Below are 20,607 nucleotides of genomic sequence, written 5' to 3'. Positions count from 1 at the left end.
GGGAAGCTGTGGTGGGCACAGGAGAGGCATGGTGGCCACAAGAAGCTCTGGTGGGCACAGGGAAGGTGTGGTGGGTACAGGGAAGGGATGGGGGGCACAGGAGAGGCATGGTGGGCACAGGAAGCTCTGGTGGGCACAGGAAGCTCTGGTGGGCACAGGGAAGTGTGGTGGGCACAGGGAAGGGATGGGGGGCACAGGAGAGGCATGGTGGGCACAGGGAGCTCTGGTGGGCACAGGGAATGGATGGGGGGCACAGGGAAGGGATGAGGGGCACAGGGAATGGATGTGGCAGAGGGAAGTGTGGTGTAGAGAGGGAAGGGGTGGTGGGCAGAGGGAAGGTGGGATGAACAGAGGGAAGCCCTGGTGGGCACAGGTAAGGCGTGGTGGGCACAAGGAAGGGATGTGGGCACAGGGAAGGGATGGTGGGCACAGGGAAGGGATGTGGGCAGAGGGAAGGGATGTGGGCAGAGGCAAGTGTGGTGTAGAGAGAAGTGGTGAAGGGAAGAGGGATTTGGTGGGCACAGGGAAGGTGTGAGAGGCACAGGCAAGTGGTGGTGGGCACAGGGAAGGGGTGCTTGGCAGAGGAAAGCTGTGGTGGGCATAAGGAATTGTTTGAGCACAGGAAGGGTGTGGTGGGCACAGGAGAGGCATGGGGGCACAGGAGAAGCATGGGGGGCATGAGGAATTGTTTGAGCACAGGGAAGGCATGGTGGGCACAGGGAAGCTGTTGTGGGCACAGGGAAGTGTGGTGGGCACAAGGAATTGTTTGAGCACAGGGAAGGCGTGGTGGGCACAGGGAAGGCGTGGTGGGCACAGGGAAGGAATGGTGGGCACGAGGAATTGTTTGACCACAGGGCAGGTGTGGTGGGCACAGGGAAGGGATGGTGGGCACAGGAGAGGCATGGGGGCACAGGAAGCTCTGGTGGGCACAGGGAAGGTGTGGTGGGCACAGGGAAGGTGTGGTGGGTATAGGAATGGATGGGGTCACAGGGAAGGGATGGGGGCACAGGAGAGGCATGGTGGGCACAGGAAGCTCTGGTGGGCACAGGGAAGGGATGGGGGCACAGGGAAGGGATGAGGGGTACAGGGAATGGATGTGGGCAGAGGGAAGCGTGGTGTAGAGAGGGAAGGGGTGGTGGGCAGAGGGAAGGTGATGAACAGAGGGAAGCCCTGGTGGGCACAGGGAAGCTCTGGTGGGCACAGGGAAGCTCTGGTGGGCACAGGGAAGGCGCAGCAGGCACAGGGAAGGTATGGTGAGCACAGGGAAGGGATGGTGAGCAGAAGGTAGGCACAGTTGGCACAGGGCAGGCGTGGTGGGCACAGGGCAGGCGTGGTGGGCACAGGGCAGGCGCGGGCTCACCTGTGGCCGGGGTGGCCGGTGACCAGGCAGGTGAGCTCCAGGGTCTCTCCCTCGCGGATGGTGTAGACCCGCTCGGAGTATCGCTCCTCCTCGATGTTACAGGCCAGCCCCGAGTGCACGATCCTCACCGTGGGGGGGCTGGGGACACACACACAAGGAGAAGCCACGTCAGCAACGCTCCTCAACAACCCCGGGACCACCCCCGGACCACCCCCTGCACGGAGGGGCTGCACAGAACCCCAGACTCAACCAGGCTGGGAAAGACCTCCAAGATCATCCAGTCCAACCCATGACACAAACTCGCTGTGTCACCGGGCCCATGGCACTGATGCCACATCCAGTCTGTCCTTAAACACCTCCAGGGATGGAGAATCCACACCCTCCCCGGGGCAGCCCATTCCAATGGCTGAGCACCCTCTCCGGAAAGATTTCTTCCCAATGTCCAACCTGACCCTCCCCTGGTGCAGCTCGAGGCTGAGCCCTCTTGTCCTGCTGCTGGTTCCTGGGAGAAGAGCCCGACTCCACCTCACCACCAACTTCCTTTCCTCACACAGATCCCCCTCCTCTGCCGTCCTGAGCACGTACACGGAATCCCAGGATTGGAGATTGGAAGGGACCCCCAAGGACCATCCAGTCCAACCCTGGCCCTGCCAGGACACCCCAACACCCCCCCCTGTCCCTCAGATCGTTGTCCAAACCCTCCTGGAGCTCTGGCAGCCTTGGGGCCGTGCCCACTGCCCTGGGGAGCCTGGGCAGTGCCAAACACACCCTCTGGGGGAAGAACCTTGTCCTGAGAGCCAACCTGACCCTCCCTGCACAGCTCCACCCTTCCCTGGGTGCTGTCCCTGGTCCCCCAGAGCGAGCTCAGTCCCTACCTCTCCTCTGCCCCTCCCCAGGAATTTGGAACTGCCATGACTCTCCCCTCAGTCCCTGTGCCCTCAGCTGCTCCTAATCCAGGAGATTCCATGACCTCAGCCCAAAATCTGTCTGAAGGCTTCTCATGCCCTTCCCCTCGAGGCCCCTTCACCCTCATCTTCGTCACCCTCCTCTGGATGCTCTTTAATGACTTAAATCTTTCCCTGCTCTCATTAATCCCTCACAGTCCCCTCAACCAAACCCTTCCCAACACCCTTTCTTTTTGTTTCCATTTCCAATGTGAACTCTGCATTATTGTCTTCTTTTTTTTTAATTATACATCGTTCCCAAACGTATTATCACGCTCGTTATGCAAATGAAAAGACTTAATTAAAGCAGGGAAATTAAGCAGGAGAAACAGTGGCACTGATCTGTTTCCTTTCAAAGAAAGGAGATCAAAAGCCGTTACTGTCAGCGGGATCAGGATTTGGACCAGAGGTTAAATTCAGGCAGAAACTTTAATTTTCTTGATATACGACCCGTAGTACAGGAATTTACACAACTCTACGTGGTGTACATTAAAAAAAAACCACAATGCTGCTGTTAAAACCACCAGATAAATTACAGCTCCACTCCACGAGCCTCCAAAGCACGTTCCTGGCGCTACAATTTTATTTCTGAAGCGTGAAATCCGCGAGTATTAAAATTTTCAGGGAGGGGATCGATGGGAGAAGGGAGTTGATTTACAGTCCGCTGCCAAATAAAATCACACAAGCTAAACAGGAGATAAAATATCATTCTGGGGGATATGAAAGACCTGGAATTTCACCCTCTCTGCTCATGGGGTGATGTTCCTCTGTAAGTGGAGATACCTTAAAATCTTATTCAACTTAATTCAACTCTTAAATCCCAACTAGAGCTGAGCCCAGCAGGACTTAAAGTCACCAAATTCCCTGTCCCATTCCCCATAGAGGAGCCTGATGCTTCCACAGGAGAAGGAAGATGATTTACAGTCCTGCTGCCAAAGAAAATCACACAAACCAAAAAGCACAGGAGATAAAATGTAATTTTGGGGGATATTAAAGACCTGGGGTTTCACCCTCTCTGCTCATGGGGTGATGTTCCTGTGCAAGTGGAGATGCCTTAAAATCTTAATTCAACTTAATTCAACTCTTAAATCCCAATTAGAGCTGAGCCCAGCAGGACTGAAAGTCACCAAATTCCCTGTCCCATTCCCCAAGGAGGAGCCTGATGCTGCTGGGAGGTGGGAGAAGGGAGTTGATTTACAGTCCTGCTGCCAAAGAAAATCACACAAACCAAAAAGCACAGGAGATAAAATGTCATTTTGGGGGATATTAAAGACCTGGAATTTTACCCTCTCTGCTCATGGTGTGATGTTCCTGTGCAAGTGGAGATGCCTTAAAATCTTAATTCAACTTAATTCAACTCTTAAATCCCAATTAGAGCTGAGCCCAGCAGGACTTGAAGTCACCAAATTCCCTGTTCCATTCCCCATGGAGGAGCCTGATGCTGCTGAGAGAAGGGAGAAGGAGTTGATTTACAGACCTGCTGCCAAAGAAAATCACACAAACTAAAAAGCACAGGAGATAAAATGTCATTTTGGGGGATATTAAAGACCTGGGGTTTCACCCTCTCTGCTCCTGGGGTGATGTTCCTGTTCAGTGCAAGTGGAGATGCCTTAAAATCCTAATCCAACCCTTAAATCCCAAGCAGGGAGCAGAACTAGAGCTGAGCCCAGCAGGACTCTGCCAACACCCACACAGAATTCCCAGGCTCTGGCATCCCTGGAGACCCCCCAGCACCATTCCATTCCTGGTCCAACCCCCCCACGGCTCCCAGATGACACAATCAATGATTCCCAATGCCTGGGATCAATAAAAACTCACCAATAATTCCACTTTCTGCCCCTGACCTCCCAGAGCCTGGAGAAAACGAGTCTTGAGCAAAGGATGGCGTCAGGTCAAGGAAAAGCAGCAGGAAAAAAGGAATTCTTTCAGGCTGGAATGACTCAGCCTGACATCCCCAGGTACCTTGCACTGCCCTGCCTGTCTCAGACTTCCATATTTAGCTCATTTTTCCATGTGCTTGGCCTGGGTAAATCCCTTCTGAGAGAAATGGAGGTTTCCTCCACAGGAACATGGAATGGTTGGGCTTGGAAGGGACCTTGAAGATCATCTCATCACAAGCCAACACCTCCCAGGTTGCTCCAAGCCCCATCCAGCCTGGCCTTGGACACTTCCAGGGATCCAGGGGTAGCCACAGCTCCTCTGGGAATTCTATTCCAGGGCCTCTCCACCCTCCCAGACAGCAATTCCTTCCCAATATCCCATCTAATGGACTCTCCAGTCAGTGAAGTATCAGCAAAGTGTAAAATTGGGGGTTCTCTTGTTCCAAAATGCAGCTGCTGACAGCTCTGATTCCAAAATGCACCATTTGCAAGAGAAAGAACCACAAAAAACCAGCAAGTCAAGGGCAGAATTTGGATAATTTGTGTATTTGGGATTTCCTGGGGAGTTCTGAGATTTAAATCAGGGAATTATCAGTGGTTGGTCTCTCCCATGTGTTGCTTTATAAAGTATTTGTTTAATGGCACTGTAAGTTCTGGGTTTGATCCATAAAGAATCCTGGAGTGATTTGGGTTGGAAGGGATTTAAATTCCATCCCATTCCACCCCCTGCCATGGGCAGGGACACCTTCCACCAGATCAGGGATCCCAACCTGGCCTTGGACACTTCCAGGGATCCAGGGGCAGCCACAGCTTCTCTGGGAATTCTATTCCAGGGCCTCCCCACTCTCCCAGCCAGGAATTCCTTCCCAACATTCTACCTAAATCTCCTCTTTTCCAGTTTAAATCCATTCCCTGTGTCCTGTCCCTCCATCCCTTGTCCCCAGTCCCTCTCCAGCTCTCCTGGAGCCCCTTTAGGCCCTGCAAGGGGCTCTCAGCTCTCCCTGGAGCCTTCTCTTCTCCAGGGGAACCCCCCCAGCTCTCCCAGCCTGGCTCCAGAGGGGCTCCACCCTTGGAGCATCTCCATGGCTTCCTCTGGACTCGCTCCAGCAGCTCCACGTCCTTCTGCTGTTGCTCCCCAGAGCTGGAGGCAGCTCTGCAGGTGGGATCTCCTGGGTTTTCCGGGAGAACACCCTTCCAACTGTATCCACAGCAATGGGAATGATTCCTTATTATCCTCCTCAGTTTGAAGCCATCGCTGCAGCAAAGGTTCCAGTGAGCTCTGCCCTTCCAGCCACCACCTCCTGAGTTCCAAACCTCCAAAAGCTTTCCCTCTCCCTGCTCTTTGTCAGGAGATTTAATCCCAGATGATCCCAGGGGCAAGATCAACACATTCCTTCTCCCACAAGTTTTGCAAGGCCAAAAAACCCCCCCCCAAAATTGCTCCCAGGCATCAATTATTCCAAATACAACACAATGCTGAGGTCTTGGAGCAACCTGGCATAGGGGGAAGTGTCCCTGCCCGTGGACACTGGATGGGATTTAAGGTCTCTTCCAACCCAAACTATTCTGGGATTTCCTTGTACATAGATCCAAGCTGTTCTTCCCCTGGAGCTCCTGCAAGGACAAGGATGTCCTTGGTTCCGTGTCCTCCCCACGTGTCACATTCTGACCTTAAAAGAATCTGTTCATTCTTTATTATTATTATTTTTATTTTCTAAGTAGAACAGCAGCTCTAACTCTTGACATACTGGTCTTTCCCTGTGCTGGGAATGCTGCTCCCTCTCCACACTCCTTGGGAATTCAACATCCTGGGCCATGGAAGGTGATGGTTCTGAACCATCATCTCCCACACCACAAATCCCCCAAAATCCTGGAGCAGAGCCACGGAGCAGAAAGGTCAAAGAGGGTTCAGCACAGCTCAACAGCCTTCAGATGAAATCAGAAGAGTCAGCAACATTATTCCAACATCCTTTAAATCCATATTTCATTAATATTACATTTTCCTTCAGCTTGTATTCATCTAACTCCAAATTCCAGCTGAAGTGTCCTTCCTTTCGGTGTCTGGGCCACTGTTCCACATCCATTAGGTTTGGGAAGGTAACAGAGAACAGGAAAAAACAACCCCCCAGGGGAATTATTATGGCCAAAGAAAACACTGGTTTAAAAGGAGATTAAATGGGTAAAAGCAAATGAGAAATATTCTTATTTCTTTGAAGTTTTAAACTCTGACGGTTAAGAAGACACTGTGCAGTTATGAAATGTCACCTCCCTCCCTCTCCTGCAGGAATTACAGCTCCTTCTGCCTCCAGGGATTTCATAAAATAATAAAAAATAATAATATACAGTGAGCTTTGATTTGGTTTGGGACATTTGAGAGGGATTTGTCCAGGAAACACTCCAGGAAGGAATCCAGCCTGGTAGGGGAAACACTGGAAAGGGAAAGGGGAAGGGAAGGTTTGGGAAGGTTAGGGAAGGAAAGGGAAAGGGAAAAGGGAAAGGGGAAAGGGAAAGGGAAAGGGAAAGGGAAAGGGAAAGGGAAAGGGAAAGGGAAAGGGAAAGGGAAAGGGAAAGGGAAAAGGAAAAGGGAGAAAGGGAGGAAGGGAAAGGAAAAGGGAGGAAGGGAAAGGAAAAGGAAAGGAATTTTTTGATTGTTAGGGTGGGGAGGCCTGGAAAAGAATTCCCAGAGAAGCTGTGGCTGCCCCTGGATCCCTTGAAGTGTCCAAGGCCAGGTTGGATGGTGCTTGGAGCAATCTGGGATGGTAGAAAGTTTCCCAAAGTAGACACCAAAATTGATACAAAAAAAAAAAAAAAAAAGACCGTACATCCCATTTTTTTCCCACTTTTCCCCATCGTTCTTTGCTGTTGAGGTTTTATTGGGAGGAAGCACCCCTGGGATTGGTGAAGTATCAGCAAAGTGTAAAATTGGGGTTTCTCTTGTTCCAAAATGCACGCTGCTGACAGCTCTGATTCCAAAATGCACCATTTGCAAAGAGAAAAAACCACCAAAACCAGCAAGTCAAGGGCAGATTTTGATAATTTGTGTATTTGGGATTTCCTGGGGAGTTCTGGGATTCAAATCAGGGAATTATCTGGGGTTGGTCCCTTCCCACGTGTTGCTTTATAAAGTATTTGCTTTAATGGCACTGTAAGTTCTGGGTTTGGTCCATAAAGAGTCCTGGAGTGATTTGGGTTGGAAGGGATTTAAATTTCATCCCATTCCACCCCCTGCCATGGGCAGGGACACCTTCCACTAGATCAGGGATCCCAACCCGGCCTTGGACACTTCCAGGGATCCAGGGACAGCCACAGCTTCTCTGGGAATTCTTTTCCAGGACCTCCCCACCCTCCCATCCAGGAATTCCTTCTCAATATCCCACCTAAATCTCCCCTTTCCAGCTCAAAGCCATTCCCTGTGTCCCATCCCTCCATCCCTTGTCCCAAGTCCCTCCCCAGGTAATTCCATTTGGGAGTCCCTGTGACACCAAGGCTCTAGTTCCCTACAAAAGTGGGAGAAGGGAATATTCCTGAAAACACTGGAACTCGATTTCCCCTTTGCTCTGACAATTCAACCCCTCCCAACTTCCTTTTCATTTAATTTATTTTATTTATCCTTAATTTTTTAGCTTTAATTTATCCTTAAATGTTTCTTCTGCTTTCTTTAGCAGCACATGGATGAGTGAGGAAGCAAAGCTGAGCTCCTCAGAGGTGAACTGAAAAGACCCACACGAGGCAGAGAAGACCCAAAAATATCCCGTTGAAATTCCAGCCTCTCCTAATCATGGAATTGTTTAGGTTGGAAAAGCCCTCTGAGATCACAGAGTCCAACCATCCCCCAGCACCAGCAAGGCCACCACTGAGCCACGTCCCCAAGTGCCACATCCTCTTTAAATCCACCATTCCATGAGGGAATCTTCCCTCATATCCAACCTGACCCTCCCCTGGCACAACCTGAGGCCGTTTCCTTGCCCATCCCTTGTTTCTTGGGAGAAAAAACCAATCCCACCTGGCTCCCCCCTCCTGTCAGGGAGCTGCAGAGAGCAAAGGACATCCCCAAAATCCCCTTTTTCCAGCTGGACACACATTCCTTGTGCTGCCTCTGCCTCTTCCTCCCTCAGCTGAGCCCGAGATGTCCCTGCAAGAGCATCTCCTCTGGAAAAAAAGGGCTCCCAGCACATCCCCCATCCTGGGTCACCACCGTGTGTCCCCACCAAGGCAAGGAATTAAGGAATCATTTCCTCTCTTCCCTGGCAGGAATTTATTTCCTGACTTAACTCTTGCTCTTTCTTTCACCCGGCGAGAAATCACTTAATTCAATTTGAGGGCACGAGCTGCTCTTTTTTCCTGTTCTCTGATAACAAGATTTATGGATTTTGCCTGGATTTATGGATTTTTAACTCTCCCAAAAGGAATCTGAGGGCAATGTGGGTACCCTCACTTCAATCAGCAGCACACACGGGATGTACCTCGTAGCAAAAGTCTCTCTCTTGATCTTGGAAATAAAAATTGAATCGCCTGGAATATCAGCACTGAGAAAACATCCCTCTGGGATGGGATTTCCAGGCAGGAATTCTGAGGAGGGGGCAAGTTTAGGGGTTTTTTTCAGTCTGTTTTTAAAGTGGGTCCTGGTTGGAAGTGATAAAAAAAGTCATGGAGAGGCAGAGCCTTGAAATTCTTGACAGCCTTAAACTGGGAATTTTCTGGTTTTCGGTGCTTAAATAGCGGCCTCTGAGATTGGTGCTCCCAAATTTCCCAGCCCCTTCACCCAGCACGCTCAGGGAATGACACTGGTTCATTCACAACACCCTTACAAACCACAAATAGGACATTTCCCAGCGTTTTCCCACCAATCCGGGGGGGAATTTTAGAGATGAGAGTAAAGGGAACCCTTCCTACACGACACCTCCCTCCCCGAGAGAGCTCTTGGAGCAGTTTTGCAACCCACAGACTGCAAGGCAGTGGGTTCAAGGGATCTTCTAAAATAAGAAAAAGAATATGATCTACAAAGGGAGGGTTTAATTGAAGCGACACTTTGTTGTTCCTGGCACCACCAACCAGCTGCTGGTGCCAGACCCTGTTCCAACACCATTCCAGGCTGGCAGTAAACACGTCTCACTTGTTTGGCTGCTCAAATATATTCAAATACTCAAATAGAGCAGTAAATAATTTGAATTTCCCCCCCAACTAAGATGGCAGAGCTCAAAAAAAAAAAAAAGCGCTCAAAAATCGCCTCTTCCAAAGGAATCCTGAGTTCTGAACCACCTGATGTAAAATGTCTTTCAGAGGTGGATTTTTAACCCAGGAAATGCTGGGCCCAAAGTTCATGATGAGGGGCACTGAGAGGATGGATCCATCCCTAAGGAAAGGGGACATGGATAGAGAGAGAGAGAGGATGGGAGGGAACAGCCTCAAGTTGTGCCAGAGGAGATTTAGATGGGATATTGGGAAGGAATTCCTGGCTGGGAGGGTGGGGAGGCCTTGGAAAAGAATTCCCAGAGAAGCTGTGGCTGCCCCTGGATCTCTGGAAGTGTCCAAGGCCAGGTTGGAGCAACCTGGGCTAGTGGAAGGTTTACCAAAGTAGACACCAAAATAGATATAAAAAAAAAAAAAAAGGCCTTACATCCCATTTTTCCCACTTTTTCCCCATCATTCTTTGCTCCTGAGGTTTTATTGGGAAAAGCAGCCTGGGATTGTTTTCCATTGGCACAGGGGCTTCAGCTCTGAGTTTGATCACCCTCACACCTTCGTGATGAAGAGGGACTTTCACCAGGAACTGGAGTGACAGGACAATGGGAATGGCTTCAAACTGCCAGAGGGCAGGGATAGATGGGATATTGAGAAGGGATTCCTTGCTGGGAGGGTGGGGAGCAGCTGGGATGGAATTCACAGAGAAGCTGTGGCTGCCCCTGGATCCCTGGAAGTGTCCAAGGCCAGGTTGGAGCAACCGGGGCTGGTAGAAGGTGTCTCTGCCCATGGCTTGAAAAGTCCTCTAAAATCATCTTCTAAGACCCCAGCACTGTCAAGGCCACCAGTGCCCCATGTCCCCAAGTGCCACATCCACAGGGCTTGGAAATCCCTCCAGGAATGGGGACTCCAAACCTCCCTGGGCAGCCCCTGACAAGGCCTCACCACCCTTTCCAGGAGGAAATTCCTCCTCCTGTCCCACCTGAGCCTCCCCTGGCACAGCTGGAGGCCGTTCCCTCTCCTCCTGTCCCTTGTTCCCTGGGAGCAGAGCCCAACCCCCCCGGCTCCCCTCTCCTGTCAGGGGGTTGCAGAGCCAGAAGGTCCCCCCTGAGCCTCCTTTGCTCCAGGCTGAGCCCCCCCAGCTCCCTCAGCTGCTCCTCATATATTTCCCTTCTCCTCAGTCCAGGTAAAAGCACTAAAAATACACTTTTTGACAGTGTCCCAAAGCAGGAGGAAGCGCCACAGGTGCCACAAAACCCCCACGATTGCCAACAACCAAGATCCCACCAGCCTCAAAAAAACCTTCTTCTCATTTGCCTCAGCAACAAAAACTCCCCTTAGTGCTGAACGTACTTCAGTTCAGTTTGCTGACTGAAAAAAAAAAAAAGCACAGTTTAATATTAAAGAGGAAATTTAAAATACAGAACCTTTACACGAATGCAAATGAATAATAAAAAAAAATTCCTCTTTATAGTGCTGAGCAAGAATAAACAGCTTTTTAAACAACAATTTGCAGTCCTTGTGGAGATGGCACAAATCTGGGACTAGCAAGAAAACAAACCTCCTTTCAGGGAGTAAAATGATTTCTTGAATTAAACCCGTGTTTCCTGTTCTTCAGTGTCTCACACCTTGTTCTCACGTCTTTGTTGGAAAACACTGGGTGTAGAAGGAACAGCTGAATGACTGGAATGTGTTCCATTTTTAAAGCTGGAAACACATTTACACCTGATTTTATGTATTCCAGGCTCTGTCAGAGCTTATTTATGGGAACTGGCTTGTTGGAATTATACAATGGTTATACAAGCATTCCAGGAACTGTCAGTCCCACCATCTATCCCTGCTTGGAAGAGCCACCAGGAATTGTCAGTCCCACCATCTATCCCTGCTTGGAAGAGCCACCAGGAATTGTCATAGACCCACCAGGAACTCACATCAGACCCATCACCTATCCCTGCTTGTAGGAGCCACCACGAATTGTCAGTCCCACCACCCAACCTGCTTGGAAGAGCCACCAGGAATTGTCATCAGACCCACCAGGAACTCACATCAGACCCATCACCTATCCCTGCTTGTAGGAGCCACCACGAATTGTCAGTCCCACCACCCAACCTGCTTGGAAGAGGCACAAGGAATTGCCATTAGACCCACCACCTATCCCTGCTTGGAAAAGCCACCAGGAATTGTCATCAGCCCCACAACCTATCCATGCTTGGAAGAGCCACCAGGAATTGTCTTCAGACCCACCAGGAATTGTCATCAGGCCCACCACTGATCCCTGCTTGGAAGAGCCAACAGGAATTGTCATCAGCCCCACCCCCTATCCATGCTTGGAAGAGACACCAGGAATTGTCTTCAGACCCACCAGGAATTGTCAGTCCCACCACTGATCCCTGCTTGGAAAAAACACCAGGAATTGTCATCAGACCCACCAGGAATTGTCATCAGTCCCACCAGCTATCCCTGTTTGGAAGAGCCACCAGGAATTGTCATCAGACCCACCAGGAATTGTCATCAGTCCCACCAGAAATTGTCATCAGTCCTACCACCTATCCCTGCTTGGAAGAACCACCAGGAATTGTCATCAGACCCACCAGGGATTGTCAGTCCCGCCATCTATCCCTGATTGGAAAAGCCACCAGGAATTGTCAGTCCTACCCCCTATCCCTGCCTGGAAGAGCCATCAGGAATTGTCATCAGTCCCATCACCCAACCTGATCTTCCAGGAATTAAGGAGACGTTTGGAACAGCCCAATTTCCAGTGGCTCATCCCCTGGGAGATGCTCCAAGCTCTTCCCAAAGAATTTCCAACATCCATCAGTCAATCCCCGCCCTCTTTCCTTTGGATTCATGGATGTCTCCCAGGAGAGGAGCTCCCATGGCAGTATTTCTCCTGGAAGCACCGTTAGGACACTCCTTGTTGTCCAACTATTGGAAATGGAAACAATTCCACGAGACCTGAGCTGAGCAATTCCGGAGCCTCCTCCGTCCCCCAAACCCTGTCGATATTAATTAAGATTTGGATTGACACAGAGTCCAGCAGAAAGAGGAATCACCTCCCCACGGATCTCACTTCTTGGGAAGCCAAATACTGATGTGCTGCTGAACACTCGACTCAGCTCCGGAGCCCAGTCCCCCCTCAGCACTTCCCTGATTTATCTGAAGAGGCGTCAATGAGTGATCAACAAATCAATAAAAATTAATGACCAAAATTATGAAGCTCCCACCTGGCTCCTCAGCCAACGCTGTCGTTGTGTGTTGTTGTTCAGATGATTTACCAGTCCCTTTGCAGGGGCTGATGACACCTCCAATCCAATTAACAGGCTGCAATTAGCCATTAACTTTCATTACAGGTCTTTTTTTCTTTTGGCCTGTTCCAGGGCTGAGGGGGGAGTGGATCTCACTTCTCCTCACCCAAAATTAACCACCTGAGCTCTGGGGACACCACACAGGTCCAGCAGCAGAGGTGTCACATCCCATCCCTGCCCCCGAGGCACATGGAAAACCAACGTTATTTCTGGGCGGAGAATTAATTCCCAAATCCTGGGAGGGGTCTCCTCCTTATCAGGATTTTCTTCTGATGAGAAAAAAATAAAGACTTTTTTTTTGTTCTTCGCCTGAGGTCGTGCTGGATGTCTGATCTCTACAGCCTTGGAGCATTTCCCACTGGAAATTGGGCTGTTCCAAACATCTCCTTCACTCCTGGTAGCTCCTTCCAGCAGGACTGGGTGGTGGGGCTGACAATTCCTGGTGACTCTTCCAAGCAGGGATAGGTGGTGGAAATGACAATTCCTGGTGGGTCTGATGACAATTCCTGGTGACTCTTCCAAGCAGGGATAAGTAGTGGGACTGACAATTCCTGGTGGATCTTCCAAGCAGGGATAAGGGGTGAGACTGACAATTCCTGGTGGCTCTTCCAAGCAGGGATAGGTGGTGGGGCTGATGACAATTCCTGGTGGGCCTGATGACAATTCCTGGTGGCTCTTCCAAGCAGGGATAGGTGGTGGGACTGACAGTTCCTGGTGGGTCTGATGACAATTCCTGGTGGTTCTTCCAAGCAGGGATAGGTGGTGGGACTGACAATTCCTGGTGTCTCTTCCAAGCAGGGATAGGTGGTGGGTCTCATGACAATTCCTGGTGTGTCTGATGACAATTCCTGGTGGGTCTGATGACAATTCCTGGTGGTTCTTCCAAGCAGGGATAGGTGGTGGCACTGATGACAATTCCTGGTGGGACTGATGACAATTCCAGGTGGTTCTTCCAAGCAGAGATAGATGATGGGTCTGATGACAATTCCTGGTAGCTCTTCCAAGCAGGGATAGGTTGTGGGATTGACAATTCTTGGTGTGTCTGATGACAATTCCTGGTGGCTCTTCCAAGCAGGGATAGGTGGTGGGACTGACAATTCCTTAGACAGAGCAAAGCACTCAAACCTTCCAGGGGTGGCTTTGCTAAGGGAAAAAAAATCCAAATATCTGCTACACACGTTCAGCCAGTGCTGTTTCTTCTCTCTGCAAATATTTGCAGTTGCTCTGACAACAAGCTGAGGTGCAGAACACACCAAAACAGAGACAGAGACAGGACACAGGTCACAAAAGGGCTTCTGAGGACAGGCTGAGCCAGAGGAGGACTCAGCAGTCCAGAAATCAAAGCCAGGAGCCACTCCAAGTCCTAAATCCCTGACAAGGAGCTAAGGAAGAGGAGGAAGCAAATGGGGATCCTCCTGCCATCATATCTTGGCTGCACCTCAGCCCTTCCCTGTGGATCCAGTTGCCTGGTCAGGTAAGACTAAAATTTCCCCTCATCCCTCCCCTTGGAAACAAATCCATCCAACAGCACCAAAAATAAGGAAAAGGAATGCCACAAGGAAACAGAAAAAATCAAAATCAACTTCCTAAAATTTTCTCTCTTCAGCACAGAGTTATTAAGGTTGGAAAAGATCATCAAGTCCATCAACCAGCACCACCACTGGGTTCACCACTAAACCACATCCCCAAGTGCCACATCCATGGGTTTTCTGAGCAATTCCAGGCATGGGGACTCCAAACCTCCCTGGGCAGCCCCTGACAAGGCCTCACCACCCTTTCCAGGGAGAAATTCCTCCTCATGTCCCACCTGAGCCTCTCCTGGTGCATTTTAAAGCTGTTCCCTCTCCTCCTGTCCCTTGTTCCCTGGGAGCAGAGCTCGACCCCGCCTCAGCTCCGACCTCTTTCCAGGGAATTTTAGGGATCCAGAAGGTCCCCCTGAGCCTCTTTTTCTCCAGGCTGAGCCCCCCCAGCTCCCTCAGCCCCTCCTGCTGCTCCAGCCCCTTCCCAGCTCCTTCTAAAAAGCAGAAGTTTTAAATTGACTTTTAAATCCAAAACACGATTAACCTTCTGATTTGTTGGATTGTTGATTTCTTTTCATTCCCTTCAGGAATCCCATCAAGATGTTGTTTTGTTGGGGTTTTTTTCCCCATTTTTAATTGGAACTAAAAACATTTCCAACAGATGAGTAATGAGGAAGAGGCACCTGCCTGCCTGGATTTTTGTGTAGCCACTGAGGCCCAGAAATACAGTGACAAAAAGGCCCCTCTGAGGACACCAGAATAAAGTTTGGGACCTCTTCAGACCTCAACCCTGGTCACTGGTCTTCCCAGCAAAATACAGAAGACATCCCTTTGTATTTTCATATCAGCACAGAAATTATCACCAGGAAATATTAAGAAAAACATTCTTCCCTGGGAGGGTGGGAAAGCCCTGGAAAAGAATTCCCAGAGAAGCTGTGGCTGCCCCTGGATCCCTGGAAGTGTCCAAGGCCAGGTTGGAGCAACCTGGGCTGGTGGAAGGTGTCCCTGCCCGTGGTTTTAATGCCACTCGAATGGGTTTTAATGTCCTTTCCAACCCAAACCTTTCCATGATTCTATAAAATAATCTGCAGAGTCATTTCTCTCTGAAGCAGGTTCTGGTGACATTCACAATTCCAATCACACCTCCCTCCTTAAATCCATCACAAAGTGTTTTTCCATGGGAACAAGGCCATGACCTGCTGAGTTTAAAAGGTTTTTTTACACATCTCCCCCAGGCAAAGCAATAAACTCCTGGTTGCAGATTCGACCGGGCAGGGCAAGAACTTCACAGGAGAAACACGAAACCACAGCAGATTAAACCTCTAAAGCTGAGCTTTGGGGACCTGATCCTGAGCTGGAGCAAATCCAGCAGCATCCAAGCAACTTCCATAGCAATGCTTGGATTGCCAGCCACCCATCCTGCCCTTCTGCTGATCCCAGAAAACAAAATGCTCCAGAAATGACAGGAAAATGAAAAAGGATGGGAAGAAGATCCTTCAAACCCATGAGATTATTAGCTTTAAACACACTCCTAATTAGTGTATCATAAGCTGGCCTTAATACATTTCTCTGTCAGATCATATGGACTGTTGGAATTTGAAATTAACTGGAAGTGCTAAAGATAGCCCCCAATAATGAAAATATTCACATCTGCTTTCAAATGGCCTTTAATCAAAATAAAGACCATGAGAAATTCTTCTTGCAACCTCAAAAAAATAAAATAAAATAAAATAAAATAAAATATAGCCACCTAATATCCTCCTTCTTATCTAGGCCTCAAAGTGATTGACAGTTTTCAATTAGAGCTGATTTCCTAAGTGTCTGTTTAATGTTAAAAACAAGCTCCAAAAGAGGCTTAACATCCCACCAGACCTTCTCCTGAGCAGTCCATCTGCTCAGAGGGGGAAAAACAGAGGTTTAAGCTCTTGCTGAAGGAACACTGAAGGCTTTGATCAAACTATATTAAAGTGCAGGGGGAAAATAAGGCATCAAAAGCAGCATTAAATCCCCTCCGTGAGTTGCCAGTAATTCCCTCTGGGGTGGAATTGTGGTGGGACATCCCAGGACTGCCCTGGCTGGGCCAAAGTTGTGGGGTTTAGGCCCAGGAATTAGGAGGGGGGTGATAAAACACTGGCACAGGTTGCCTGGAGTGTGACTAAAGGGGCTCCAGGAGAGCTGGAGAGGGACTGGGGACAAGGGATGGAGGGACAGGACACAGGGAATGGCTTTAAGGTGGAAAAGGGGAGATTTAGGTGGGATCTTGGGAAGGAATTCCTGGTTGGGAGGGTGGGGAGGGGCTGGGATGGAATTCCCAGAGAAGCTGTGGCTGCCCCTGGATCCCTGGAAGTGTCCAAGGCCAGGTTGGAGCAATCTGGGATCATGGAAGGTGTCCCTGCTCGTGGCAGAGGGGTGGGATGAGATGATCTTTAAGGTCCTTTCCAACCCAAACCATTCCATGAGTCTGTTTGACCTTCTGGATGTAGCCAAGGAGACAGGAGTGTAAAGGGTCAGGAAGACACCTCAACAACATCTCTTGGAATAGTCCATGCTCACCTTGTCTAAAGCCCTGTATTTGATATAAAAGTAGCTCAAAATCCAGAATATTTTATTTCTTCCAGGAAATAAATTGGAACAAGTGTCTAAACGAGAAACTGCTGTAGAAACTCTGAGGATTTTACTCTTTTTACTGGTTTTGGGGTTGAACATTTTTGATCAGTCTCACTTTTAGATCATTTAAACCCAGCCTGGAATAAACCAGGGGGGCATTTTGGGCATCTCAGATAATTCCTTTTCCCTCAGCATCTCCCTCAGGTTGCCCAGAGAAGCTGTGGCTGCCCCTGGATCCCTGGAAATGTCCAAGGCCAGGTTGGAGCAAGCTGGGCTAGTGGAAGGCGTCCTCAAGGACTGGGAGCCTCCCTTTCCACCACGCTCTGCTCACTGAGTGAAGCTTAGGGGGAAATAATTATTAATTATTGGGAATTCCAACAAGACTCCAGCCAATAATAATGTCACAGTTCATTAGGAAAATCAACCCCACAAGGGCTCTGTGTGTTCATGACTCAAACATCCATAATACAACAATTATCAACACACAGGGCAGCAGGTCAGAAGTTCCTATGGATTTCACCGTGAACACATGGAAAAGCAAGTCTTGGATAAGGGAAGGAGCTGCTCATAACTCCCATTTGTCGGGATACAGGAGCTGAGCACAAATGGGAACGGATGAAATCATCATCTCCCAGTGCTGAAGGAGAAATTCTTCAAGGAGAAATTAATTCCCACAATTAATCCGCAAATAATTCCCGACCAACAAACTTGGGGTGACCCAAAGCTGGTGACAACCAACCAGCAAGCAGGAAAACACAGACGAGCAAGAGCAGCTCCAATAAACTTCAACAGGCTCTAGGACAGGTCAGTTATTGATTAAAGTTGTATATCACAGAATCCCAGAATTCCTGAGGTTGGAAAAGCCCTCCAAGGTCATGGAGTGCCCCCTGTGCCCGATGCCCACCTTGTCCCCCAGCCCAGAGCACTGAGTGCCACGGCCAGGCCTTCCTGGGACACCTCCAGAGAAGGACTCAGCAGTCAAGAAATCAAAGCCAGGAGCCACTTCAAGTCCTAAATCCCTGACAAGGAGCTAAGGAAGAGGAGGAAGCAAACAGGGGGATCCTCCTGGCATCACATCTTGGCTGCACCTCAGCCCTTCCCTACAGACCCAGGTGCCTGGTCAGGTAAGACCCAAAATTCCCCTCATCCCTCCCCTTGGAAACAGATCCATCCAAGAGCGAAAAAAATAAAGGAAAGGAATGGGAGAGGGAGAAAAAAAAAATCAAAATACACTTCCTAAAGTTTTCTCTCTTCAGCACAGAGTCATTGAGACTGGAAAAGATCATCAAGTCCATCAACCAGCACCACCACTGTGTTCAGCACTAACCCACGGCCCCAAGTGCCACATCCATGGGTTTTCTGAGCAATTCCAGGGCTGGGCACTCCAAACCTCCCTGGGCAGCCCCTGCCAAGGCCTCACCACCCTTTCCAGGCAGAAATTCCTCCTCCTGTCCCACCTGAGCCTCCCCTGGCACAGCTGGAGGCCGTTCCCTCTCCTCCTGTCCCTGTTCCCTGGGAGCAGAGCCCGACCCCCCCCAGCTCCCCCCTCCTGTCAGGGGGTTGCAGAGCCAGAAGGTCCCTCCTGAGCCTCCTTTGCTCCAGGCTGAGCCCCCCCAGCTCCCTCAGCTGCTGCTCCAGCCCCTTCCCAGCTCCCTTCCCTTCCCTGCACACGCTCCAGCCCCTCTGTGTCCTCCTTTCCAACCCAAATCATCCCGTGATCCCACAAAATTCCCTAAGGATGTCCATGACAAGCTTTCTACTCATTGCAGAAGGTCCTGAAATCCTGTGGCAATAATGGGGACAGGGCACAAGAGAGAAGCAGAGTTGAAGTTTAACCACTTAATTAATTATATGAGGTGTCTTCCTGCAATAAAAAAATTAGCACTTCACAAGAACCACTGTGGCCCCAAATTGCACATTATTGACCACGGGGTGTCCTGCAAAGACCTTTCCATGCTCCTTCCTCCTCAGTGCAGAGACCAGAGCTGCCAGGGAATGCCAGTTTTTCCTGAAGGATCATCCTCCTGCCTGGCACTGACACCCTTGGCTTGGCTCCTGCTTCCTTGGAGCCTCTCCCACTGGGGCTCCAGGTGACCCTAAATCACATTTGCTACTGTTGCCATCATGACAAGTTGAAATGGATTTTGTCACCCTCTCATTGTTCCACGGTAAAATTTACAGCTCTTTGCAGAAGAAAAAAAGAAAAGAAAAAGAAAAGAAAAAGAAAAGAAAAAGAAAAAGAAAAGAAAAAGAAAAGAAAAAGAAAAGGAAAGGAAAAGAAAAGGAAAGAAGAGAGAGAAGAGAAGAGAAGAGAAGAGAAGAGAAGAGAAGAGAAGAGAAGAGAAGAGAAGAGAAGAGAAGAGAAGAGAAGAGAAGAGAAGAGAAGAGAAGAGAAGAGAAGAGAAGAGAAGAGAAGAGAAGAGAAGAGAAGAGAAGAGAAGAGAAGAGAAGAGAAGAGAAGAGAAGAGAAGAGAAGAGAAGAGAAGGGTAAAAAAAATATTGAAGATGGCTGATTCTATTCCATTGGTAGGATAGAAGAGAAATGCTGTCCTGACTTTGATAAACTGTGATTCCTGAATTCTTATTTATTTTTTATTATTATTAATTGTTATTTATTATTTCTGATTTATTCTTATTTATAATACTATAAATAATATATTTGTATTATTTATAATAATTTTATTGTATAAAATTAAATAAATATATATTTATATTTTATATAGTAAATAAATATTTATAATTATTTATAATAATCTAAATAATAAATCTTTCTGATTTCTCCTTCCCCAAACTCTCATTTTCCAAGTGCAACTCCCACTCCAACCCCAAATCCAAGCCCTGCTGTGCCATTACTTGACTGAGTTTAATCCCACTTTAACACAATCCAAACAAAACCTGTCTGGGCACCCCCAGAAACCCTGGAGATAATTTCTCCTGGTGATAAAAAAAGAGAGGAGAACGTTCCCAACATATTACTGGAGTATAAATGCCAATTAATCACTGAGATGTTTGTTTGGATGCTCAGGAATATCACAGACAATTAATTTATGGGGAGGAATTAACGAGCCAGGAGCTCTGAGCATAAATCAGAAACGATTCCACTGATGTAAAACAACATTTCTTTTTGCTACAGAGGGACGTGATAAAGATTTGAACTATTAATTTTTAATGGATTATTTACCATTCCCAGGGCAATAACTTGTAACACCTGGAATTAGATTTGTTTGCAGCATCTGGGAGGGTGAATTAGAGAGCAGCAATTATTATTTAGAGGGGATAAAATATCTGTAACGAGCAATAATGTGACTCCAAAGTTAAGACAAGCCTAAAATTAGCCCCAGTGTTAGCAAGGAAGGCTCCTGTGTGCCAGCTTGTGCCCAGGGGCATGGAATCATGGAATTCTGGGGCAGTTCGGGTTGGAAGGGACCTTAAAAACCGTCTCATTTTTAAGGGACGTGGAAGGAAATTCAGGAATGTTGCTGAGGGAGTTAGAGAAGAAAAAGACTTGGGGTGTTATTCAGGGTGAGGGGAGCAGATCCCAAAATCCTGGAATGGTTTGGGTTGGAAGGGACCTCAAAGATCAGCCAGTCCCACCCCTGAGACACCTTCCACCATCCCAGGTTGTTCCAACCTGGCCTTGGACACTTCCAGGGATCCAGGGGCAGCCACAGCTTCTCTGGGAATTCCATCCCAGCCCCTCCTCGCCCTCTCAACCAGGAATTCCTTCCCAATATCCCACTCAAACCTTCTCTCAGTTTAAAACCATTTAAAGGCAACTTTTCCGGCTCCAACCTGCCCACAGTTCATTCC

The 20,607-nt window shown here is 48.8% G+C and overlaps 1 protein-coding gene across 1 annotated transcript in view; it reads right to left on the bottom strand.

Moving 5' to 3' along the window:
• Positions 1-1,356: 1,356 nt before the first annotated feature.
• LOC116788458 (MAM domain-containing glycosylphosphatidylinositol anchor protein 2-like) overlaps positions 1,357-20,607 on the bottom strand; it is a 196,872-nt gene continuing 177,621 nt past the window's right edge. Inside the window, exon 7 of the mRNA XM_032691301.1 lies at positions 1,357-1,574. Coding sequence (XP_032547192.1) covers positions 1,357-1,574 — 218 coding nt within the window. The remainder of the gene's footprint in view (positions 1,575-20,607) is intronic.

The sequence above is a fragment of the Chiroxiphia lanceolata genome, chromosome 6 (assembly GCF_009829145.1).
Source record: "Chiroxiphia lanceolata isolate bChiLan1 chromosome 6, bChiLan1.pri, whole genome shotgun sequence".
NCBI lineage: Eukaryota > Metazoa > Chordata > Aves > Passeriformes > Pipridae > Chiroxiphia > Chiroxiphia lanceolata.
This window is presented reverse-complemented; position numbering and strand designations above follow the sequence as displayed.